We start from the raw sequence: 27,279 nt of genomic DNA, 5'->3' as shown, positions 1-27,279 counted from the left end.
AGCGCGTTTCTGTATTTGGTTGCTTTGTGAGTATTTGCAGTGTTTCTGAATATGGTTGCTTTGTGAGTATTTGCAGTGTTTCTGTGTTTGGTTGCTTTGTGAGTATTTGCAGTGTGTTTCTGTATTTGGTTGTGTTGTGAGTATTTGCAGTGTGTTTCTGTATTTGGTTGCTTTGTGAGTATTTGCAGTGTTTCTATATTTGGTTGCTTTGTGAGTATTGGCTGCAAGTTTCTGTATTTGGTTGCGTTGTGAGTATTTGCAGTGTGTTTCTGTATTTGGTTGCTTTGTGAGTATTTGCAGTGTTTCTATATTTGGTTGCTTTGTGAGTATTTGCAGTGTTTCTATATTTGGTTGCTTTGTGAGTATTTGCAGTGTGTTTCTGTATTTGGTTGCTTTGTGAGTATTTGCAGTGTGTTTCTGTATTTGGTTGCGTTGTGAGTATTTGCAGTGTTTCTGTATTTGGTTGCGTTGTGAGTATTTGCAGTGTTTCTGTATTTGGTTGCTTTGTGAGTATTTGCAGTGTGCAAGTGTTTGCGGCACATTTCTGTATTTTGTTGCATTTTGAGTATTTGCAGTGTTTCTGTATTTGGTTGCATTGTAAGCATTTGCAGCGCGTTTCTGTATTTGGTTGCTTTGTGAGTATTTGCAGTGTTTCTGAATATGGTTGCTTTGTGAGTATTTGCAGTGTTTCTGTGTTTGGTTGCTTTGTGAGTATTTGCAGTGTGTTTCTGTATTTGGTTGTGTTGTGAGTATTTGCAGTGTGTTTCTGTATTTGGTTGCTTTGTGAGTATTTGCAGTGTTTCTATATTTGGTTGCTTTGTGAGTATTGGCTGCAAGTTTCTGTATTTGGTTGCGTTGTGAGTATTTGCAGTGTGTTTCTGTATTTGGTTGCTTTGTGAGTATTTGCAGTGTTTCTATATTTGGTTGCTTTGTGAGTATTTGCAGTGTTTCTATATTTGGTTGCTTTGTGAGTATTTGCAGTGTGTTTCTGTATTTGGTTGCTTTGTGAGTATTTGCAGTGTTTCTATATTTGGTTGCTTTGTGAGTATTTGCAGTGTGTTTCTGTATTTGGTTGCGTTGTGAGTATTTGCAGTGTTTCTGTATTTGGTTGCGTTGTGAGTATTTGCAGTGTTTCTGTATTTGGTTGCTTTGTGAGTATTTGCAGTGTGTTTCTGTATTTGGTTGCGTTGTGAGTATTTGCAGTGTGTTTCTGTATTTGGTTGCTTTGTGAGTATTTTCAGTGTGTTTCTGTATTTGGTTGCTTTGTGAGTATTTGCAGTGTTTCTGTATTTGGTGGCGTTGTGAGTATTTGCAGTGTTTCTGTATTTGGTTGCGTTGTGAGTATTTGCAGTGTTTCTGTATTTGGTTGCGTTGTGAGTATTTGCAGTGTGTTTCTGTATTTGGTTGCTTTGTGAGTATTGGCTGCAAGTTTCTGTATTTGGTTGCGTTGCAAGTGTTTGCGGCACATTTCTGTATTTTGTTGCATTTTGAGTATTTGCAGTGTTTCTGTATTTGGTTGCATTGTAAGCATTTGCAGCGCGTTTCTGTATTTGGTTGCTTTGTGAGTATTTGCAGTGTTTCTGAATATGGTTGCTTTGTGAGTATTTGCAGTGTTTCTGTGTTTGGTTGCTTTGTGAGTATTTGCAGTGTGTTTCTGTATTTGGTTGTGTTGTGAGTATTTGCAGTGTGTTTCTGTATTTGGTTGCTTTGTGAGTATTTGCAGTGTTTCTATATTTGGTTGCTTTGTGAGTATTGGCTGCAAGTTTCTGTATTTGGTTGCGTTGTGAGTATTTGCAGTGTGTTTCTGTATTTGGTTGCTTTGTGAGTATTTGCAGTGTTTCTATATTTGGTTGCTTTGTGAGTATTTGCAGTGTTTCTATATTTGGTTGCTTTGTGAGTATTTGCAGTGTGTTTCTGTATTTGGCTGCTTTGTGAGTATTTGCAGTGTTTCTATATTTGGTTGCTTTGTGAGTATTTGCAGTGTGTTTCTGTATTTGGTTGCTTTGTGAGTATTTGCAGTGTTTCTGTATTTGGTTGCGTTGTGAGTATTTGCAGCGCATTTCTGTATTTGGTTGCTTTGTGAGTATTTGCAGTGTTTCTGTATTTGGTTGCGTTGTGAGTATTTGCAGTGTTTCTGTATTTGGTTGCGTTGTGAGTATTTGCAGTGTTTCTGTATTTGGTTGCGTTGTGAGTATTTGCAGTGTGTTTCTGTATTTGGTTGCTTTGTGAGTATTTGCAGTGTTTCTGAATTTGGTTGCTTTGTGAGTATTTGCAGTGTTTCTGTGTTTGGTTGCTTTGTGAGTATTTGCAGTGTGTTTCTGTATTTGGTTGTGTTGTGAGTATTTGCAGTGTGTTTCTGTATTTGGTTGCTTTGTGAGTATTTGCAGTGTTTCTATATTTGGTTGCTTTGTGAGTATTTGCAGTGTTTCTATATTTGGTTGCTTTGTGAGTATTGGCTGCAAGTTTCTGTATTTGGTTGCGTTGTGAGTATTTGCAGTGTGTTTCTGTATTTGGTTGCTTTGTGAGTATTTGCAGTGTTTCTATATTTGGTTGCTTTGTGAGTATTTGCAGTGTGTTTCTGTATTTGGTTGCTTTGTGAGTATTTGCAGTGTTTCTATATTTGGTTGCTTTGTGAGTATTTGCAGTGTGTTTCTGTATTTGGTTGCTTTGTGAGTATTTGCAGTGTTTCTATATTTGGTTGCTTTGTGAGCAGGGCTTGACATTAACACCCGCCAACCCGCCAAATGCGGGTAGATTTCAGCTGTGGCGGGTAAGACAGCCACTCTCACTAGCCACTTTGGCGGGTTGAATATAATTTCAGTTTACAGCCAAATGATCGTCGAAGATCGTTGTAGCACAAAATTACAATCCAATCACACAATTCGTTATTTACGTGCAGTTAGTGAAGGAGGGATAGGCGGAATTGCGCTGAATGACACACAACAGAAGCGCTCTGTCGCGTGCGCGATCAGTTCTCCTCGCGCCTGAATAGTAAAATACATGTACACACAGATGTCTAAATGTCCATCGTGTGGAGTATCTCGCGTGAATACAGTCGGTTATGGCTTAAGTGGACGTAAACAGGTGGGTAATAACTGGATATGCGTCAGTTACGTCCATGCATTCAGCAGCCCAATTAAATAGGCCTACCTGTCTGTCATTAATGTTAATCAAACAACAAAATATGTTAAATAAATGTAGGCTATATGTTAAATAAACCTACTGTATCTGAAAAAAGATTATTTTTTAATGTACTATTGTTTTTGTAATTTGCTTCTTTGTTCTTTTATATAGCCTAACACAATTTCTCATATTAGCCCATGCTCATATTGTCCACCTCTTGCCCACCTGTACATACCAGCTGATATACAATGTAGTCTTGATTTGGGTGGTCAATCTGCATTTAAAAGTTTGGAAGGGTTTTAAATCTTCTAAATCAAGTAAAATGACTCAAAATAAAGTAATTTAAGCATAACAAAGTCAACTTTAATCATATAAAATGTAATTTACCAACATCAAAATTGTGGCCAGTGAAAATGCTGAGTGGCTAGTAACTTTGGAAAACCACTAGCCACAGTGGCTGGTGAGCAAAAAAGTTAATGTCAAGCCCTGTTTGTGAGTATTTGCAGCGCATTTCTGTATTTGGTTGCGTTGTGAGTATTTGCAGTGTTTCTGTATTTGGTTGCGTTGTGTTTATTTGCAGCGTTTCTGTATTTGGTTGCTTTGTGAGTATTTGCAGCGCATTTCTGTATTTGGTTGCGTTGTGAGTATTTGCAGTGTTTCTGTATTTGGTTGCGTTGTGTTTATTTGCAGCGTTTCTGTATTTGGTTGCTTTGTGAGTATTTGCAGTGTTTCTATATTTGGTTGCTTTGTGAGTATTTGCAGTGTTTCTATATTTGGTTGCTTTGTGAGTATTTGCAGTGTTTCTATATTTGGTTGCTTTGTGAGTATTGGCTGCAAGTTTCTGAATTTGGTTGCGTTGTAAGCATTTGTGGCGCGTTTCTGTATTTGGTTGCATTTTGAGTATTTGCTGCAAGTTTCTGAATTTGGTTGCTTTTTGAGTATTTGCAGCGCATTTCTGTATTTGGTTGCTTTGTGAGTATTTGCAGCGCATTTCTGTATTTGGTTGCGTTGTGAGTATTTGCAGTGTTTCTGTATTTGGTTGCGTTGTGAGTATTTGCAGCGCATTTCTGTATTTGGTTGCTTTGTGAGTATTTGCAGCACATGTGTTGTCAAACTGATGAAGATGTTTTCTTAATTTGCTGGTGTTTTTTCTATCTCCTTTTGTACCTCCTTTTCAACATGAGGGTGAATTAATGATGACAGAATGTTGTTTTTTTTCCTGAACTATTCCTTTGAGAGGATCTATTATATTTTTGAGAACATGTTGTCCTTCACATAATGAAATGAAGTTCACACACATTCACGCAGATGCTCTGATGTCCTCACTATATCAAGCCTTTTTCTCATCAAATCATTAGAATACACTCGAATCAGATGCAGAGACAGTCATTCGACTTTGAGAATCTGATGTGACATGATGCAGGTGAAGTGAGTCTGATGTGTTTGCGATGTTTACCAGATACAGATGTTCACTCATAAAGACCTTCATGTCGCTGTTTGCAATGAAAAGCTGAAGCTGTGAGGAAAAAGAAGAACATCAGTCCACTGGAACAATAAGATCATAATATCATTCTCTGTCTTTCAGTGGGCCGACTGTCTGAAGTAAATATTATCACACAAATTACAGCCTATCATCATCTGGCACTTTGCTCACATTTGACCATGGAAACTGTAAACTGTTTTTCACCTCTGACACAAACTCTCCGTAACTCCAGGACGGATTGTGTGCAGGTGTAAAAGATGATGTAATGTGAGTAATGAGACATGATTATGCAAGTTAAAGCATAAAACTATTGTTATGGACGTAGATATTGAAGTCTTTGCCAACGGCGTTCTCAGCCAAGCTCTAATGAATCTCAAGTGAGTTTCAGCAGGTCTGCCCTGACTGACCATCACTGGAAAACAACAGAAAACAGCTCCACATGTGCTCAGCGAGAGAACGCTTCTGAAAGATGAACGGCTTTGAGACATTAGTAACAGCAGGTCAACATGACCAGATTCTCCTTGAGACCTGCAGCCGAGTGTCGTGTAAAGCTGCGCTGTGGTCCTCCAAATCCCTCCGGGACCGTTTCCCACTTCCCACCAGAACAAAAAAAATCCAGCTCTGATTTACTGTTGGATAATCAGTCGTGTTTACCCGAGGTGGGGGGGCACAGTCTGTGTGGCCACGACAGAGAATCATCTGCCCTGAGCGAAAGAGAGAGAGAGAACGGATGATAATATCATGCCATGATGACATGCAGATCCTGCAGCTCCACACAGACACTCGGAGCAGATGCAAGAGTCTGCAAATTACACCTTTGCATGCGAACTGTGAACAGATGTGAGGAGCAATTAGAGAGGTGCACACACACACACACACACTTAACTATATAAGTGAGGACAGACTGTTATTGTTTTTGTATACAGAGATACTGTAAAAATACTATAGACTAAACCAAAAACACTCAAAAAAATAATACGTTGGATTTACTTAATTTTTTTTATGTCAACAGGTTCCACGTAACTTGGTTATTTTGCATTTAATTAACGTTATTTATGTCAGTTAACTTAAATTTATTACATAAGGTTAAAGGATTAGTTCACTTTCAAATTAAAATTTCCTGATAATTTACTCACCTCCATATCATCCAAGATGTTCATGTCTTTCTCTCTTCAGTTGAAAATAAATCAAGGTTTTTGATGAAAAAATTCCAGGATTTTTCTCCATATAGTGGACTTCACTGGACTTATTGTTATATACTTGCACTAGCATATTGTATATGACAATTTCGTTCAAAGTTTGACCTGTGGAGGGCAGTAATACACTTAGCAGTGTCTACACTGCTGGAATTCTAATAGAGAAGAAGAAGAAAACTAGTTCAAGATGAGCATTTATGGTTAAAATGTATAAATTTATTTATTTTTTTTAGAAAATTGACAATGGTTTCTCTAGATAAGACTCTTATTCCACATCTGGGATCATGTAGAGCTCTTTGAAGCTGCACTGAAACTGACATTTGGACCTTCAACCCGTTGAACCCCAGTGAAGTCCACTATATGGAGAAAAATCCTGGAATGTTTTCCTCTTTTCTTTTCGACTGAAGAAAGAAAGACATGAACATCTTGAATGACATGGAGGTGAGTAAATTATCAGGAAAAATGTATCTAAAAGTGGACTAATCCTTTAACTCAACGCTATTTAGTTGAACCAGGTCAACATTCTTAATTTTGTCCAAAACCATTAAGTTTAATTATCCTAAAATTAATATCAAACAGAAATGAAAACAAATAATACAGTTTAATTGTTTAGTTCAAGATCAATTTTCACAACTTTTACTAAATCTTTACACTGTAAATATTGTTAGGTGTTAGCCAGAAGATGGTTTTATTCCATCTATGGCATGCCCAAAATAGTTGTTTTTATTATTAAAACAACTTTAATTGTTGTTAGCTAACCCAAGCATATGTTCTACACTTCACCACAATGGTAACCCCAAAACTATTAACATAACAGAAACTTTTAAAAACCAACATAATAGAACAGTAAACATTAAAAAGTCTCTCCATTTTCTAATGTTGCTAAAAAACTGCTTAAAATAACACTTTATTTCAACATTTACCCAAATCAGCCCCTTTGCAAAGCATGATGGGAAGTCAAAGTCCTGTTTGATTGAGTCCTGGTTGAGTTAACTTGATTGAAACATGTTATTTTATTATAAAAACATCAAGTTAAGTCAAAAAGTAATCGTTTCAAGTCAGTTCAACATTTGAACCAGAAACCTAATACAATGATGTTGAATTAAAATAAGTTGTTTAAATAAAGTGAACAGCATCGAAAAATCATTTTTTGGACTGCACACTAAAAAGTTTTACATTAAATCTAAACTGCATTAAATAAGATGACATCTTCACCCTTTATTAAAATATTAAATATTTTGTAATCACATTGCGACTGATAATAATGCAATGAAACATGCCGACATCATTTTTGTCCAGACTGTCTTACAAAACACATGCTGTCACAGTTATGCTCAGTTTGGGTATCATTTTCATTGTTTTCAGTCGCTGTTTAGTCTACCTTAGTTAGTTTTCCCTTGTTCTTCTTAGTTTCCCGCCACTAGTTTGTTACTCCTTGGTTACTCATTAATTAGATCACACCTGTTTGTGTTCAGTTTCATTATGTTGAGTTTATAAGCCCTTCAGCTCTGCCTGGTGTTGTTGTGTTTTACATGCTGTTTCATTTGTGTTTCATCACTCTTGGATTTGATTAATAAATAACATTTCAATTTGAATGATTTCGTCTATCTTCTTCATCCTCTGACTCAACGTTACACATGCAAAAACAAGAAACAGTGAAATATTAATAACTGATATGTATGCTTTTTCCTGTCAGCTTTTGTTTTTATATGCATTTTTTTTTTGCATATAAAATAAACTTGCAGCTGTATTTTGCCTTTTTTTGCCAAACAATTTTGTCAGATAAACACCCTGTTTAGTGTTTTGTTCTTTCCTCATATTTAAAAATATTTAAAAAATATCAAATATTTTGATGTTTCAGTTGAACTTGTAGCGTCATTAACAGCAAATATCCCCTATTCGGACATCACTTACATATACAGTAGATGATATGTTGATAATCACATTTCCATTTAGCAACAATCTTTTCTTCAGCTCAGGCATAAAACCACATCTGTTATCTCACACACACACACACACATGTGCAGCTCCAGTGCAGACGAGTTCATGATAGTTCACACAGTTCATGATAGCGATTGCTGAAATAAAGCGAGCGGACCGCACAGCTCACGGGTCAAAGCATTACATCACACTGATGATGACAGGAGCCTCGCATCACCCACCCAAACACATGCGTTTGATGGACATGCCGTCTGGCAGCGATTCTGTCTTTAGCAGAGAACAGACATCCACTCGGCTTCAGGAAAAACACTGGATCCTCTCAATCAGTCTCTTCTAAACTTCACCTATACTGTACTATGAATATATTTGTATATACTACACTCTTTATTGGGATCGATGGTTCCATGAAGAACCTTTAACATCCACCTTTCCTTTGCAAAAAAAAGGTTCTGTATAGCGGAAAAACGTTCTTTAGATCATTAAAATGTTCTTCACACTAAGAAAAAAAAATGGTTCTTTTAAGAACTGATCACTGAAAGGTTCTTTGAGGAACCAAAAATGATTCTTCTATGGCATTACTGTGAAAACAAACCTTTTTTTTCAATCCTCTGTTGCTCTCACTGTAAAAAAAAAATATATATATATATATTTTCAGGATTTGTTCTCAGAACATTTTTTCTTTTGTCAAATCAACTTCAATAATTAATGTGGTTCAGATAACATATATTTTGAGTTTTTGTTGATTAAACCAATCGCCTGCATTGTATTAACGCAAATTTCACCAGGTAACTTACTTTTTTAAGTAAAACCAACAATCCTTTTTACAGTGTGGTACTTCTTGACCAATTGACCCTTCGCCTGGAGTTTGACTGACAAACGATCTAACCAATCAGAACACCGAATCCGCCATTTTGTCCGACAAAGCAGTCAGGAGTTATGCTGCGTTCACACCGAACATGTCTGGGGCGACTGATATACATGTTAAGTCAATGTAAATGCGCGTCTAGACGTCCTGCGGCACGAATCAAGCGTCTGACCCCCTAGACGCTCGAGTTGAAAAATCCGAACATTGGCGAATATTCGCGGCGCGTTAACCAATCAGAGACTCTGCTTTGGTAGTCACATGTTTATGATGTTATCAGCGGTGTAGACGAGAACAAAGATGGAGGACAAATTAATAGTCGCTGTGTGTGGCCACCCTGAGCTCTATGATGTGTCATCATATTTTTATGGAGACAGGAATAAAAAGGACCTTGCCTGGAAGAGGATAAGCGAGGAAATCTGGTTAGTTGTAATATGCTTTGCATGATTTTAGCTGTTGATACTAGCCTGCCTTACATCCATATCTGCCATTATCTAGCAAGGAGGCCGGCAAATACACTGGGCAGCACGCCAGGCAGAAGCCCTTCCCATGATGCGAATTCGCGTCTGAACACACTTTGTTTAGACGCGCGAATAGAGCGAATTTGACGCGCGATTCGCGTTTGGTGTGAACGCAGCATTAGAAGATTAACCTCGGTGGAGTTAAACTTAAAAAATGGTGTGTATTGACGTCTTTCCGCGTTTGAAACAACATTCCTTCTGATGTTCATTCATGTTTATTTGATGCTATAAATGAACTAGTAGGAAGAGATGATCGGTTCACGAGCCGCTTGAGCTGAGGCGCTACAGCGATCTGTCACGACACATTAAAGAGCCAAAAAAAACGCTTTTTATTGTTCGAATTTCTTAAAAAACTACTCAGTTTGAAAGCTGGGCTTTGTTTAATATCATAAGTCAAGTCAAGTCACCTTTATTTGTATAGCGCTTTTTACAATGTATTGTGTCAAAGCAGCTTTACATTGATAACTGGTACCTTATTTTGGGCTCAGGGGTTGAAACCCACACTGGAGTGAACTGAAACAAACTCTGGAGTTCTTCTCACTGGCACAGACTTGGGAACATCATTCTCTGAAGGCATTGGCAATGCTGTAATCCATCCTTGAGTGCTTGTTATGGTCTGCATCTAACTCAAAAAGCAGGCAACCAGGCAGTGCAAACACATCTTAACATAACAGTGACTAGACAAAGAGTGCAGACAAGGGTGCAGCTTAAATAGGAACCAGAAACCAGATAATTAACTAAAGACATAATCATGGGAACAAATGAGTGGTGGGAAACTGAACAAAGGAACACAGCAACAGAAAACACAAGCAAAAGACAAACCGAAGATGTGTCAGTTCTCTGGCTCTTTTTTTGCATGTCAACATCACAAATTACAAGTGATGTTCCTCATTTGTAAGTTGCTTTAGACATTTGCTATACAATTGAACTGAACTGATCATATATCAGCTTACACAAAAATAGAGTTGCAGTCCACTCCAGAGAGAGAGAGAGAGAGAGTGTGTGAGGTGATCTGGCCAGCAGTTATGGACTCTCTCTCTCTCTCTCTCTCTCTCTCTCTCTTGGCACTACAGACTCTGAAATCAAAAACAGAATGTTTGAGCTCATTCTTTGCATTACTACTGTTCAATTATGATTTACAAGAGCGTCAGCGCTGAGAAATCTCACGCAACATCGTGACTCAAAGAACAAAATCAGTCTGTCTGAAAGCGTCTGCAGTCGATTGAATTGTTCAGATGTGAATCGTCCTCTATGAGCTTCAGTTCAGCGCATCATAAACAGTTTAAGAATTCAGATTTATTCAAACAGAACGGTTTCTAAACATCATGTGAATGTCAGAGCACTACCAGTCTAACAAAAAGCCTTTCTGAGCGCATTGCGTGGCCCACCACTGGCCCACCCACACACACACACACACACACACACACACACACATACACTCTCCAGCTGACCTCTGAGGGCGAGACACTCACCTGTCTTCAGTCCAACATCTGAAGCGCTGCTCATTCAGAATCTGTGGATCATCTTCAGAGGTGCACATGAACTTTTCAACCTGTGTGGGACGTCTGCAGCTTTATAAATCTCATGCTGTAGTTGTAACCCACATTGACACTGATTAAAGGGCTCCTGAAATGATGAATGAAGCCTCATGATGGTGTCATTTAACTTTACTACCATCAGCCACATCAAGACACAGAGAGAGAGAGAAGGTGAAGCTCGAACATGAGTTATGAGGGAGTTAAGCATTTTTATGCTGCACAGAAGCATTAAACCTGCCACTCTGCACACGGTCAATATTATCAAATTATTCAAATCAGCTATGAAGAAAACAATACAATCATATATTCTTGAGACAAGGATGCAAAAAAAGTGACAAAGCTGCCTCCTGAGAAGAAATATTTTGATGTATTGTCTTATATAAAGTCAGAATTGCGAGATATAAAGTCAGAGTTGCGAGTTATAAAGTCAGAGTTGCGAGTTATAAAGTCAGAGTTGCGAGATATAAAGTCAGAATTGCGAGTTATAAAGTCAGAATTGCGAGATATAAAGTCAGAATTGCGAGTTATAAAGTCAGAATTGCGAGTTATAAAGTCAGAATTGCGAGATATAAAGTCAGAATTGAGTGATATAAAGTCAGAATTGCGAGATATAAAGTCAGAATTGCGAGTTATGAAGTCAGAATTGCGAGTTATAAAGTCAGAATTGCGAGATATAAAGTCAGAATTGTGTGATATAAAGTCAGAATTGCGAGTTATAAAGTCAGAATTGCGAGATATAAAGTCAGAATTGCGAGATATAAAGTCAGAGTTGCGAGTTATAAAGTCAGAGTTGCGAGTTATAAAGTCAGAATTGCGAGATATAAAGTCAGAATTGCGAGATATAAAGTCAGAATTGCGAGTTATAAAGTCAGAATTGTGTGATATAAAGTCAGAATTGCGAGTTATAAAGTCAGAATTGCGAGTTATAAAGTCAGAATTGCGAGATATAAAGTCAGAATTGAGTGATATAAAGTCAGAATTGCGAGATATAAAGTCAGAATTGCGAGTTATAAAGTCAGAGTTGTGTGATATAAAGTCAGAATTGCGAGTTATAAAGTCAGAATTGCGAGTTATAAAGTCAGAATTGCGAGATATAAAGTCAGAATTGTGTGATATAAAGTCAGAATTGCGAGTTATAAAGTCAGAATTGCGAGATATAAAGTCAGAATTGAGTGATATAAAGTCAGAATTGCGAGATATAAAGTCAGAATTGCGAGTTATGAAGTCAGAATTGCGAGTTATAAAGTCAGAATTGCGAGATATAAAGTCAGAATTGTGTGATATAAAGTCAGAATTGCGAGTTATAAAGTCAGAATTGCGAGATATAAAGTCAGAATTGCGAGATATAAAGTCAGAGTTGCGAGTTATAAAGTCAGAGTTGCGAGTTATAAAGTCAGAATTGCGAGATATAAAGTCAGAATTGCGAGATATAAAGTCAGAATTGCGAGTTATAAAGTCAGAATTGTGTGATATAAAGTCAGAATTGCGAGTTATAAAGTCAGAATTGCGAGATATATAGTCAGAATTGCGAGTTATAAAGTCAGAATTGCGAGATATAAAGTCAGATTTGCGAGTTATAAAGTCAGAATTGCGTGATATAAAGTCAGAATTGCGAGATATAAAGTCAGAATTGCGAGATATAAAGTAAGAATTGCGTGATATAAAGTCAGAATTGCGTGATATAAAGTCAGAATTGCGAGATATAAAGTCAGAATTGCGAGATATAAAGTCAGATTTGCGAGTTATAAAGTCAGAATTGCGTGATATAAAGTCAGAATTGCGAGATATAAAGTCAGAATTGCGAGATATAAAGTCAGAATTGTGTGATATAAAGTCAGAATTGTGAGATATAAAGTCAGAATTGCGAGTTATAAAGTCAGAATTGCGAGATATAAAGTCAGAATTGCGTGATATAAAGTCAGAATTGCGTGATATAAAGTCAGAATTGCGAGATATAAAGTCAGATTTGCGAGTTATAAAGTCAGAATTGCGTGATATAAAGTCAGAATTGCGAGATATAAAGTCAGAATTGCGAGATATAAAGTCAGAATTGTGTGATATAAAGTCAGAATTGTGAGATATAAAGTCAGAATTGCGAGTTATAAAGTCAGAATTGCGAGATATAAAGTCAGAATTGCGTGATATAAAGTCAGAATTGCGTGATATAAAGTCAGAATTGCGAGATATAAAGTCAGAATTGTGTGATATAAAGTCAGAATTGCGAGTTATAAAGTCAGAATTGCGAGTTATAAAGTCAGAATTGCGAGTTATAAAGTCAGAATTGAGTGATATAAAGTCAGAATTGCGAGATATAAAGTCAGAATTGCGAGTTATAAAGTCAGAATTGCGAGTTATAAAGTCAGAATTGTGTGATATAAAGTCAGAATTGCGAGTTATAAAGTCAGAATTGCGAGATATAAAGTCAGAATTCGAGTTATAAAGTCAGAATTGCGAGATATAAAGTCAGAGTTGCGAGTTATAAAGTCAGAGTTGCGAGTTATAAAGTCAGAATTGCGAGATATAAAGTCAGAATTGCGAGATATAAAGTCAGAATTGCGAGTTATAAAGTCAGAATTGTGTGATATAAAGTCAGAATTGCGAGTTATAAAGTCAGAATTGCGAGATATAAAGTCAGATTTGCGAGTTATAAAGTCAGAATTGCGTGATATAAAGTCAGAATTGCGAGATATAAAGTCAGAATTGCGAGATATAAAGTCAGAATTGCGTGATATAAAGTCAGAATTGCGTGATATAAAGTCAGAATTGCGAGATATAAAGTCAGAATTGCGAGATATAAAGTCAGATTTGCGAGTTATAAAGTCAGAATTGCGTGATATAAAGTCAGAATTGCGAGATATAAAGTCAGAATTGCGAGATATAAAGTCAGAATTGTGTGATATAAAGTCAGAATTGCGAGATATAAAGTCAGAATTGCGAGATATAAAGTCAGAATTGCGTGATATAAAGTCAGAATTGCGTGATATAAAGTCAGAATTGCGAGATATAAAGTCAGAATTGCGAGATATAAAGTCAGAATTGCGTGATATATAGTCAGAATTGCGAGTTATAAAGTCAGAATTGTGTGATATAAAGTCAGAATTGCGAGTTATAAAGTCAGAATTGTGAGATATAAAGTCAGAATTGCGAGATATAAAGTCAGAATTGCGTGATATAAAGTCAGAATTGCGAGATATAAAGTCAGAATTGCGAGATATAAAGTCAGAATTGCGTGATATATAGTCTGAATTGCGAGTTATAAAGTCAGAATTGCGAGATATAAAGTCAGAATTGCGTGATATAAACTCGCAATTGCATGTTATAATGTGCAATTGTAAGGGAAAAAAGACTTGACATTTTCTCAGAATTGCGAGTTTATATCTCATGTTATAAAGTCAGAATTGCGTGATAAAAATGTCTGATTCAAACTAATGACTTCAGTGAACTCTGACAATATGAGAAATCAGAGGGGAAAAAATTATATATCTAGACCAAAGTTATAAGCAGAAGAAAGAGTCAAATATGAGCAGTTGGTGGCGCTATAAAGTGTGTTAACCAGTCAGATCCTAAGCAGTGCTTCAAACATCTTACCATGTAATTCAACAGGCCGCCATCGATTCCAGGTCCGATGATGATGATGATGTCACAACAGAAACAATAGGAGCAACACCTTCAGCCCTCGACCCTAATAAACACAGATAACAGAAGTGAACTAATGCAATCAAACATTATCAGAAGCATTCACATTTGTAATGAGCTGTTGATTTTTCACATGTACACGTTTTTCTCCTCTATCCATCCAAGACTTGAGCAGCTATTTAAAGAACAGCCCACCGTTAACAGCCATGATCCCATGAGCTCACCAATTAAGAGGGAATGTAGAAAGCAGCGGATTAACCCAAACTCCACCCGCTCCTCAGAATAGACTGACCTTAAACCCCGAGAGCAGGTGAGAGCCAAGCGCCATCTCGCTGTTGATGAAGCACAGACAAAACAAGCTCACACTTTCATCAGTTCTGGTGTTTATTGATATTATATGTCAAAGTTACTCTCCATAAGCCAAGAGTAAACAGACGTAAACGGGATTGCATGTTCGTTTGGGTTATAACAGCCGTTTCAGGTGCAATTAAAACAGCAGGAGAGCTGCAAATCCGTCCGACAGAGTCGTCTAAAGTTCACAAACATGAGCTCTCTCTCTCTTTCCACCAGAACTGCTTTGATGTGTCACTCGCTCTATCATTTCAGTCATAAACTCAAATGGCCGCTGGGACTGTAAACATAGTGAGCAATACAGTCCAGTGAACGCAGAGAGATTCAGTTCAGTGAGAACCTGATGCGAGTTTCAGGATGAAACTCATTTAGAGAAGCGACAAATGCATCAGATTAACCCTTTCTCACAGTTTGACTCGGCTTTGAATCTCTTTAACGGTGGTAAAACAATTAAACAGCAGGGAATAAACAACATTTATTCATTTTGCAGAAATGCATAATGAGAATTACAATGATATAACCATGCATGATTAGCACAGGAAAATAAACGTTTCTTCCTCTACACTGCATTCCAAATTATTATGGAAGTGACATATCAGTAAGATTTCAGTACAATAAACATTGAGATTTTAGTTTTTCTAAGAAAATGTTTGTTTGTTTATTTATCCATGTCTTTTTAGATCAAAATTACATTTTAAATTATAAATCACTCACAAATCTTATGATAATTTGATAAACTCCATTCAGTTTCACACAATATTAGTTGTTTTCGTGCCTTTTGCACATCATTGCACCATTTCATGCTTTTCATCTTCAGAAAGATCTTTCTTCATCCCATATTGCATGAGAACTGTGACTTGCTTATAAACAAACAAACATTTTCTTAGAAAAACTAAAATCTGAATGTTTATTGTACTGAAATCTTACTGATATGTCACTTGCATAATAATTTGGAACACAGTGTAAAGAGTCTGTTGACATCCAGTCAAACTCTACAGTATTTAATAGTCAAATGTCAACCCAACTAACAGGTAACATTCTCAGAACGTTGTGGCAAGGTTCTCTCAATGTTCCGAACAAACATTCTTCCAGTAACGTTAATAGAACGTTTGTTCAAAGTTATAATAACGTTCTCAAAATGTCAGCACAAAAATATGTATTTTTTCTGAAACGTTTTAGTTGGATGTTCGTCAAACATTTTTTAAGTGTTACTACTTATTTTAGAACATTAAAAAGTAACGTTCCCATAATAAAGTTCGCATAACCAAGAAAAAACATTTCTGACTTCAAAAAAAATGGACGTTTTGAGCATTCAGAAATAATGTTTTCATAACATAATGCCAAAACGAACATATTTTTGTTAGCTGGGAACATGAACATGAACTCATCCTCAAAAAAACAAACAAAACTACACCAGACGAAAGAAAATATGATCCAGATTTGTACTAAGTATGTTTTATGCAGCGGCTGTAAGGAGGATGAAACCATCAAATTTTCTGTTCTGATGTTCAAATGTAAAATCTGGTTGCAGGCAGCAGAATCTTCCTGCACAGAAACTTTAGATCGCATGCTCCTGTAAAACCTAATTACGTTTTTAAGGTGAAAGGAAATACAAGGCTTCTCCGTTTGCAAATGACCGTGAGCTTTTAGATCAGCCGTTTTACGAGCCATCGTTTGGTAAATGAAAGAGCAAACTGGAGCGTCCAGAGGTCTGCGTGTCTGTCGGCCGTGCGCAGCGTCTCCCTCGGGGCTCCAAACGCTGGGAACGTTTGATGTGCCGAGAGCTGCAGAGGCCAGGTGTGTAAAACTGTAAATTTGCCTCCTAAATACAAACAGGAAAAGTGAAAGAGTGCTTGACCTTCTGCAGAGATGAACCATTCCAGCAGTGAACGGCCCTCTGTTTAGCTTCCTCAATTGTGGCCCGCCTTGTTAGATTTATTACCCTCATAGATTCACTATCAGCCTTTGAATTCAACTCATGCTTTGATGTTTGTCTGTAAGACAGCAACAAATGACAGACGAGACCCTTCAGATCACATATGAGAGCTGAGGGATCTTGAGAACGTCACGGCATGCGATTTCTTTTAATAAATCGGTGGATGTCGATGCAACAGCAGTTTCTGTGTGCAGATCTCGCAGGATTCTTCCTGCATGCCTCAGAGAGAGAGAGAGAGAGAGAACGGCTGCGCTCATGTTTACGGCTCCCTCTCACGTCCACCGGAGGCCTGGCTAGCAGAAACGGATGATTCTCTCTCTCTCTCTTTCGTTCTCTCGCTCCAGCATCCCAGTGACAGCTGAGTGGCTGAGGCGTAATTGCAGAGAAGTGAGGTCAGCGAGAGGCTTTTATCAGAGATTGCGCAGCGTTCAGCAACACGAGAAGATGCACAGCGCAGACGGGCTGCCCCAAAACTCCCTCTCTCGGTGCGTCACATTGGAAGTTTCTCTGGAATCGTCTGGACTGAAGCGCACGTCGTGGAGGCACAAGTAAGTCACTTTTAAAGACTTTATTACAACACTTTAAATCAATATATTGTGTCGTAAGTTAGGTTGGCAGAAACTAGGCAGAGAGACCGAGTGAGACAGCGACAAATATAATGTAATTTAAGGTATCGGTAGAGCAATACTGAGACATTTAAAATACTGATAGAGCAATTTTCAGACATTTAAAGCAGCAATATTGAGTAGTGATATTTAAAGTGGTGACAGACATTTAAATTACAGATAAAGTGGTATTGAGATTTAAAGTAGCAATAGAGCAATATTCAGACATTTAAAGTAGAAACAGAGGGATATTAAGCGATTTAAACCAGTGATAGAGCAATACGGAAACATATGAAGAAGTGTCAGAGAGAATTATTTTATATTATGATATTTTAATTAGTGAAACAGCAATATTGCAACATTTAAAGTAGGAATAGAGTGATACTGAAACATTTGAAAAAGTGATAAGGAGATATTGAGATGCTTCAAGTAGGGATAGATACAATGCTGAGACATTTAAAGTAACAATAGAGTGACATTAAAAGTAACAGTAGAGCAACACTGAAACGTTTAAAGTAGTGATAGAGTGACAGTGAAACATTTAAAGTAACATTTGAGCGATACTGAAACATTTAAAGCAGCGATAGAGCAACATTGAGACATTAAAAGTAGCAGTAGAGCAAAATGTAAATATTTAAGGTAACAACTGAGCAACACTGAAACTTTTAAAGTAACAATTGAGTGATACTGAAACATTTAAAGTAACAAATCAGCGATGCTGAAACATTTAAAGTAACAATGGAGTGACACAAACATTTAAAGTAATTTAAATGTTTAAAGTAACAATCAAGAAACATTGAAACATTTAAAGTAACAACTGAGCAACACTGAAGCATTTAAAGTAGTGATAGAATGACACTGAAACGTTTAAAGTAACAATTGAGCAACATTGAGACATTAAAAGTAACAGTAGAGCGACACTGAAACATTTAAAGTAACAATTGAGCGACACTGAAACATTTAAAGTAGCGATATAGTGACAGTGAGACACTAATTTTAAAGACATTGAACATGCAGAATCTGATTCATATGTGAATGATGTTGATTATTGAGATGAACAGTGATAAAGTGTATGTCTCCTGTATCTTCATCAGAAATGGACAGTGAGTGAAGCACCCGTTTGTTGATTTGTATCATTTGACTGTCATTAACAACAGAAACTAATACACTGCTGCCTCCTCCAGCTCTGAGGAGATTCTGATGCTGCAGGAGGAGGTCCGACTTCACTCCACAATCTGAGGATTTTACTGGGAAAGGGTCCAAGCGGATCTCCCACGGCTTGAAGATCCAACCAGAGTTTTGCCTTCAGTATGTGGATCATGAACTCCTTGAGAAACGCAGTATAATGCGCAAATGGACGCTGTCATGGAAACTGCCTAAGTTGCCGTGTGGACTGTGGTTGCACGTCGTGCTGGTTGTCAGCCGTGTGTGCGTGTGTGATGGCGAGAGAGTCGCTGGGCAGGCGTCTGTGACTGACTGTTCCAAACATGAACGCCACACCAGAAACTACGACTACATGGAAGGAGGGGACGTTCGAATCCGACGCCTCTATAGTCGCACACAGTGGTTTCTGATGATCGACGAGAACGGGAATATCAATGGAACGCAGGATCCCAACAACTGCTACAGTAAGAGATTATCACTCACTTCTGACATGTCTGACTGAGGTTCTACCTTAATTTCAAAAAACACATTTGGTCTTCATGTGTCAGGAGCTTCACGGAGGATTTATCAGTGGAGAGACAATGAAACATTCAAAGTAGCGATAGAGTGACATTGAGACAAATAAAATAGCCATAGAGTGATATTGAAACATTTAAAGTAGCGATAGAGCGACATTGAGACATTTAAAGTAGCCATAGAGCGACACTGATACATTTTAAGTAGCCATAGAGCAACATTGAGACATTTGAAGTAGCGATAGAGTGACAATGAGGCATTTAAAGTAGCCATAGAGCGACATTGAGACAAATAAAGTAGCTATAGAGCAACACTGAGACATTGAAGTAGCCATAGAGTGACTTTGATACATTTAAAGTAGCGATAGTGACATTGAGACAAATAAAGTAGCCATAGTGCAACATGGATACATTTAAAGCAGCGATAGAGCAACATTGAGGCATTTAAAGTAGCGATAGAGCGATATGGATACATTTAAAGTAGAGATAGAGCGATATGGATACATTTAAAGTAGAGATAGAGCGATACTGATACATTTAAAGTAGTAATAGAGTGATACTGATACATTTAAAGTAGCAATAGAGCGATATGGATACATTTAAAGTAGCGACAGAGCGACATGGATACATTTAAAGTAGAGATAGAGCGATATGGATACATTTAAAGTAGAGATAGAGCGATACTGATACATTTAAAGTACTAATAGAGTGATACTGATACATTTAAAGTAGCAATAGAGCGATATGGATACATTTAAAGTAGCGACAGAGCGACATGGATACATTTAAAGTAGCGATAGAGCGACATGGATACATTTAAAGTAGCGATAGAGCGATATGGATACATTTAAAGTTGCGATAGAGCAACACTGATACATTTAAAGTAGCGATAGAGCGATATTGATACATTTAAAGTAGCGATAGAGCGATATGGATACATTTAAAGTAGCGATAGAGCAACACTGATACATTTAAAGTAGCGACAGAGCGATATTGATACATTTAAAGTAGCGATAGAGCGACATTGATACATTTAAAGTAGCGATAGAGCGATATTGATACATTTAAAGTAGCGATAGAGCGATATTGATACATTTAAAGTAGCGATAGAGCGACATTGATACATTTAAAGTAGCGACATGGATACATTTAAAGTAGCGATAGAGCGATATTGATACATTTAAAGTAGCGATAGAGCGATATTGATACATTTAAAGTAGCGATAGAGCGACATTGATACATTTAAAGTAGCGATAGAGCGACATGGATACACATTTAAAATAGCGATAGAGCAACATGGATACAATTAAAGTAGCGATAGAGCGATATGGATACATTTAAAGTAGCGATAGAGCAACACTGATACATTTAAAGTAGCGACAGAGCGACATGGATACATTTAAAGTAGCGACAGAGCGACATGGATACATTTAACGTAGCGATAGAGCGATACTGATACATATAAAGTAGAGATAGAGCGACATGGATACATTTAAAGTAGCGATAGAGCGATATGGATACATTTAAAGTAGCGATAGAGCGACATGGATACATTTAAAGTAGCGATAGAGCGACATGGATACATTTAAAGTAGCGATAGAGCGATACTGATACATTTAAAGTAGCGACAGAGCGACATGGATACATGGATACATTTAAAGTAGCGATAGAGTGATATGGATACATTTAACGTAGCGATAGAGCGATACTGATACATATAAAGTAGCGATAGAGCGACATGGATACATTTAAAGTAGCGATAGAGCGACATGGATACATTTAAAGTAGCGACAGAGCTACATGGATACATTTAAAGTAGCGATAGAGTGATATGGATACATTTAACGTAGCGATAGAGCGATACTGATACATATAAAGTAGAGATAGAGCGACATGGATACATTTAAAGTAGCGATAGAGCGATATGGATACATTTAAAGTAGCGATAGAGCGACATGGATACATTTAAAGTAGCGACAGAGCGACATGGATACATTTAAAGTAGCGATAGAGCGATACTGATACATTTAAAGTAGCGACAGAGCGACATGGATACATTTAAAGTAGCGATAGAGTGATATGGATACATTTAACGTAGCGATAGAGCGATACTGATACATATAAAGTAGAGATAGAGCGACATGGATACATTTAAAGTAGCGATAGAGCGATACTGAGACATTTAAAGCAGTGATAGAGCAACAAAAGCTTTCATTAGTTAGATTCACAAACAATATTACATTATATTATGCTAAACCGATCATGTGCATTATGTACTTTTAAATATGAATTTCAAAAAATATCATAGTTGCATGTCACTTTAAATGTCACTATTGATTTGTTGAGTGTTTTATAATCTAATAATGTTTATTAAGCATTATTAGACTACACATTAATTTATGTAAGTTTATGTCCGGTAAAGACTCTTTACATTATATTAGTAGAAAGTGATATCCCACTGTATCTGAGGGTGAAGGAATCAGCCTGGTCAGAATTCCAGTGGGATTATTAGCAGGTCGCGAGGCAGTGTGACGAGGGAGTGACAGGCGTAAAGAGAAACAGGTGCTCTGTGTTGGGGCCGTATTTATAGCTCTTGTTTCACTTCGTTAGAGGACTTAGTGGTCAGAAGTTAAAAGTCAATGTGGTTACAATGGAAGTACAACTCACTGAAAAAGATGTCTATTTTTGTCAAAACAAATTGTGAAGCAAACTGAAACTCAAATTCAGACTTGAGGCTGATGATACATGCATAACAATAATAATAACTAATAATAATTAAAATGTTTATTAATCCCTTTACAGTATAACGTCAGCCTCAAGCATGTTTGGTTATTAGTAATTTTGTTTGTGTATGAGAAGAAAGTCGTCGTGTTGGCGTGACGGCATGCATCTCTGCTCCAGAGGGAAAATGATTACGTCAGCTGGCGCTGAAAAGAAGAAAAATTGATACAGCCAGATGTGGCCGACAACTGCACGCACAGAGCGCATGCAAGACATGCAGTGAGGGTAGGAGAGGGGTGGACAGCGCCGTGGGAGAGAAAAGCAGACGCGTTTTGAGGTTCTGTCAGAGTTGTGCCGTGACAGCAGCTTATTATACCATTAGAGCTGCTCACATGTAAACCAAACACTTCCAGAGACGCACACATGTATTTGAGTGTCCTTACACAACTCACACACACACGGAGCTTAAAACGACAAGAAAACATGAGCGAAACAACAAACAGGCCCTTCAGCTGTGAAATATCTGATATGGAGTGCAACTGGAGCTTGTCGACTTTTAACTCACTGTTGATTGAACCATCTGATACTGATATTTCATCTTCAGTTAAGATCTTATATTCAGAAACGAAACTGTTTTTCCCTATAAAAATAGACTTTTGAAAGGTGAACCGTGTCATTAAACAGAAAAATCAGCTCAGGCCACGTCATGGCATGGGATTCTCAAACAAAAAAAGTTCATAAGATTCAAAAGAATCAACCTTCTACTGTCATATTAGTTAGTATTTTAAAACCAAAAAATGACACACGTCACCTTTAAACCATAAATTAAATTAAATGTGTTTTGAAATGAATTAAGTGGCCAAATATCCAAAGAATTAAATGTCTGCATTTACGAACCACTTCCCCCCCATCAGATTTAACCCTTCGGTGCTCTACGATCAAATTTTGACCAAAAAATGTTATTTATTTATTTCTTATTTATTTATTTTGTACTTTATCTAAATGGTATGACTGTTGTGGCACTTGGTATGTGAACACGCACAAAAAAAAAAAAAATGTGGACATGATTCTAAAAGGTTAAATGGTCCAAAAAATAGTCACAAAATTACGGAAGAGGATTAGGGCCAAGCAATAATAAAAAAATAAAACCATCTCGAGAAAAAACTCGTTAAATTTCGAGAAAAAAGTCGAGATAAAATGTTGAAAATAAACTCATTAAATTATGACTTTATTCTCAACATTTTATCTCGAATTTTTTCTCGAAATTTAACTAGTTTTTTCTCATAATTTAATGAATTTGTTCTCATAATTTAACAACTTTTTTCTCGTAATTTAATGACTTTATTCTCAACATTTTATCTCGACTTTTTTCTCGAAATTTAACGAGTTTTTTCTCGAAATTGAACAACTTTAATCTCAAGATGGTTTTAATTTTTTATTAATGCTTGGCCCTAATCCTCTTCCGTACAAAATAGTTAAAAATGACCGGCATAGAAATGAATAAAGTCATTAAATTACGAGAAAAAAGTCATTAAATTATGAGAATAAACTCATTAAATTACGAGAAAAATGTCGTTAAATTTCGGGAAAAAAGTCGAGATAAAATGTTGAGAATAAAGTCATTAAATTACGAGAAAAAAGTCGTTAAATTACGAGAATAAACTCATTAAATTACGAGAAAAATGTCATTAAATTTCGAGAAAAAAAGTCGAGATAAAATGTTGAGAATAAACGTATTAAATTATGACTTTATTCTCAACATTTTATCTCGAATTTTTTCTCGAAATTTAACAAGTTTTTTTCTCGTAATTTAACGAGTTTATTCTCAACATTTTATTTCGACTTTTTCCATGAAATTTAACGAGTTTTTTCTCGAAATTTTACAACTTTAATCTCGAGATGGTTTTAATTTTTTATTATTGCTTGGCCCTAATCCTCTTCCGTACAAAATAGTTAAAAATGACTGCCATAGAAATTAATGAGCAAATAATAAATAAAATATACAGAATTTTGGGAGGTGGGGGGGATAGGTACAATCTACAAATCAGTCATGATGCAGGAAAAAGCACGCAGCAATGAAGGGGTTAACTGAAAAATACTTTGCATGGATTAAATAATTGTACTGTAAAAAAAATTGTGGGAAAAAAATGGATCATAATTATTGCATAAATATTACTTAGTACCATAACACTCCCTCAAATGCAAAATATTAAATAAAAAATATTATTGAACAAAAATATATTAAACTGATTTTACTGCTTCCTTTATACAAATGGATTTTGAAAGGTGAAGTGTGTTATTAAACAGAAATTAAATCAGCTCAGGCCACTTCAGGCTGGATGGGATTCTTCTCAAACAAATAAAGTTCATACTTTTTGTATCTTATTAGGTAGTATTTTAAATGTGTTTTAAATGTGGACATGATTCAAAAAGGATAAATGGTCCTAAAATGGTCCTAATTGACCGTCATAGAAATGAATGGGTGAATAAAAAATAAATTTGGGGGTGTACAATCTACAAATCAGCCATGATGCAGAAAAAAGCACACAGCAATGAAGGGGTTAATTGAAAAATTAAATAATTATATTGTATTGTAAAAAAATTAAGGAAACAAATAGAACATAACATATTACTTACTACCATAAGATTCCCTCAAAATATTCATGTAACCCCTAAACGAGGAGCAGCAGAGGGTTAAATCAAAACAAATGTGACCCTAAAAAGTATATTTGGCTCCAAACACATACAGCGCTGCGTTTCTTCAAACGCTCAGGCTGATCCACTGTCTGTGTTTCAGGTGTTCTGGAGATCAGGACGGTTTCTGAGGGAGGCGTGTTGGCCATAAAAGGACTGAAGAGCCAGTATTACATTTCCATGAACCGCACCGGAATGTTACAGGGCAAAGTAAAACCCCTCCGTCTTTTAATCTGATTCCAGCTAATGCATTCTCACGTTTCATGGCTGATTTAAGAGTAAATATAGCGAATGAGCAAACTAGAGTTTACGGCAAATTAAAGTTCTGTCGTACCTGTTTTCACCTCTCCCAAACAGAAAGACTACAACGACAGCTGCAACTTCAAAGAAGTGTTTTTAGAGAACTACTACACAGCGTACGCCTCGGTCAAAAAGACTAAAGACGGCAAAGAGATGTTCATCGCTCTGTCAAAAAACGGACGGCCGCTGAAAGGAAAGAAGACGAGGAGAGAGAGCATCACTTCTCACTTCATCCCTCGAAAGTGCAAGGAAGACGAGAAGAAGCTGGCGTGAAGTGATGCATGTCAGTAATTCAGCTGCAAACATTATCAATAAAACACACTTTCTTTCTTCGCCACTCGAGACACACGAGAAGATGCTGGTGAAACGGCACCAGGGTTTATATACGAAAAGGTTTTGGACTCGTGTAAACAAACAGTTATAAATACTCCTGTGTGTTTTGAGATAAAAACTATTTTTATATTTTTTAGAGAGAATAACCAGAGCGTCTATGTTTCTGTTCACTGCACTTTCACAGCCATTAAGAATGAAAACGCCAAATAAACACTGCAATGCATTTATACGAACGATGTGTGTACGACAATATCGCACACCACTAACATCCATCCTGAGGAGTTTTCCTTTTCGTTTAGTTTGAGACATTCCGTTCTCGTTTCCATTTCAATGAGAAAATCAGTTCTTTAATTTGTTTAATCTTTGGGTCATTTATTAGCTCTAAAAATCACATGCAATTAACATTCATCTTCCTGCTCTTATAGTGACTGTATTCTAAGAAATGCAATGTTTGTCTTCACAATCTTCCATCGCTCATTCATAAACGACTTTCCTTTTCATTATTGATCAACCGCCTTCATATATAGACACTTTCAATCGGATGAAATCAAACGCATTATGGTGAAATGGGTTTGTCTGACCGTATTTAGTTTCCACATAATCACTCAGTGCTCTAATGTGATTGTGTCCATGTGTTGTTGTGTGTTATTTATGATATTTATATGTGTCGCTGGCTCTGAAATAATCGTCTGTATTCTGTGCTGCAAACACTCACACAGAGAGTCAAGCAGGAGTTTATATTTTGCTGCTAGGATACTAAGTGAAATCTGAGGTTTTATATGATTATAGATCAATCTCAATAAAACATGTATGTACCTTCCTCTGGAGTGGCGTGTTCTGAGATGTTCACGAGGCCTTTATCTGGACACAAAAAACAGATGATCGGCTTCACAAATCGCTCACTTCATTTATCTTATTTTCTCTTTTTAACACCAGTTGCGTCCGCTAAACCGGCTGGGAGAAAATTCACTGCAAGAAATTAAGTTACCGAACGCTAATCATCATAATGATGACATCAAATGAACCACAGTGATTGACAGGATTGACAGAAAATGACCTTTCACAGTAACATTCAGTGTTTTACAGTAAGACCTTCCTATGGAAGCCCATTTCAGCCACATAAGAAAAAAAAATCATAAAAGTCAAAATTTTCAGATAAAAAGTCGAAATTATAACATTCAGAGTACTAATACCAAGTCAAAATGATGACAGAAACTTTTATCTAATCATTTCTACTGTTTAATCTCATAATTATGACTTGGTATGTCCTAATTATGATTTAGTGTCACAATTTCAAAAATTCTGACTCAAAATTTTGATTTTTTTTTCATCTCATAATTAAGATTTACTGTCATAATTTTGATTTTTTTTCTTTTGTCAACTATGACTTAGTATGTCATAATTATGATTGTCATAATTTTAACTTTTTATGCATAATTATGACAAAAAGTCAAAATTCTGTCATAATTTTGATTTTTTTATCTCATAATTATGATTTAATGTCATAATTTTGACTTTTTGACAATTTATTGTCATAATTGATTTTTTGTCAAATATGACAAAAAGTCAAAATTATGACTTTGTATGTCATAATCTCAACTTTTTATCTCAATTATGACTTAGTATTTCATAATTATGATCATGTCGTAATTTTGACCTTTTGACAATTTATTGACATAATTGATTTTTTGTCAAATATGACAAAAAGTCAAAATTATGACTTTGTATGTCATAATCTCAACTTTTTATCTCAATTATGACTTAGTATTTCATAACTATGCTCATGTCATAATTTTGACTTTTTGACAATTTATAGCATAACTGAATTTTTGTCAATTATGACAGTCAAAATTATGACTTTGTATGTCATAATCTCAACTTTTTATCTCAATTATGACTTAGTATTTCATAATTATGATCATGTCATAATTTTTACTTTTTGACAATTTATTGTCATAATTGATTTTTTGTCAAATATGACAAAAAGTCAAAATTATGACTTTGTATGTCATCATTTTCAACTTTTATCTCAATTATGACAGTATTTCATAACTATGATCATGTCATAATTTTGACTTTTTGACAATTTATAGCATAATTGAATTTTTGTCAATTATGAAAAAAAAAATCTAAATTATGAATTTTGTGTCATAATTTCAACTTTTATCTCAATTATGACTTTAGTATTTATGATCATGTCATAATTTTGACTTTTTGATAATTTATTGTCATTGAATTTTTGTCAATTATGACAGTCAAAATTATGATCATATGTGATACTGATCATATTTATGTCATCATTTTCAACTTTTATCTCAATTATGACAGTATTTCATAATTATGATAATGTCATAATTTTG

At 36.1% G+C, this 27,279-nt stretch overlaps 2 protein-coding genes across 4 annotated transcripts in view; one reads left to right on the top strand and one right to left on the bottom strand.

The window, feature by feature from the left end:
* Positions 1 to 14,635, bottom strand: part of secisbp2l (SECIS binding protein 2-like) — a 44,463-nt gene extending 29,828 nt beyond the window's left edge. The window contains exons 1-3 of one of the 2 annotated variants that reach the window (XM_048167959.1): positions 14,525 to 14,635; positions 14,253 to 14,346; positions 10,599 to 10,752 (exon numbers count right to left, since the gene is read on the bottom strand). Coding sequence is in view for 1 of the 2 variants with exons in the window: in XM_048167958.1 (XP_048023915.1) it covers positions 14,253 to 14,255 (3 nt within the window). In the remaining variant the exon portion in view is untranslated. The remainder of the gene's footprint in view (positions 1 to 10,598; positions 10,753 to 14,252; positions 14,347 to 14,524) is intronic. The other variant, XM_048167958.1, reaches the window with a different exon arrangement.
* Positions 14,636 to 16,757: 2,122 nt separating this feature from the next.
* Positions 16,758 to 25,739, top strand: fgf7 (fibroblast growth factor 7). 2 transcript variants are annotated; one of them, XM_048167962.1, is made up of 4 exons: positions 16,758 to 17,135; positions 18,377 to 18,820; positions 24,390 to 24,496; positions 24,644 to 25,739. In XM_048167962.1, the coding sequence occupies exons 2-4, from the start codon at positions 18,538 to 18,540 to the stop codon at positions 24,857 to 24,859; spliced, it is 606 nt and encodes a 201-aa protein (XP_048023919.1). In that variant the 5' UTR covers positions 16,758 to 17,135; positions 18,377 to 18,537; the 3' UTR covers positions 24,860 to 25,739. The 2 variants fall into 2 exon arrangements, with proteins under 2 accessions (XP_048023919.1, XP_048023920.1); XM_048167963.1 differs by having other exon boundaries at positions 18,350 to 18,820.
* The last annotated feature ends 1,540 nt before the right edge of the window (positions 25,740 to 27,279 follow it).

Source organism: Megalobrama amblycephala, linkage group LG19, assembly GCF_018812025.1.
Source record: "Megalobrama amblycephala isolate DHTTF-2021 linkage group LG19, ASM1881202v1, whole genome shotgun sequence".
Lineage (NCBI taxonomy): Eukaryota > Metazoa > Chordata > Actinopteri > Cypriniformes > Xenocyprididae > Megalobrama > Megalobrama amblycephala.
Note: the sequence above shows the minus strand (reverse complement) of the source record. Positions and strands in the feature narration are given on the sequence as shown.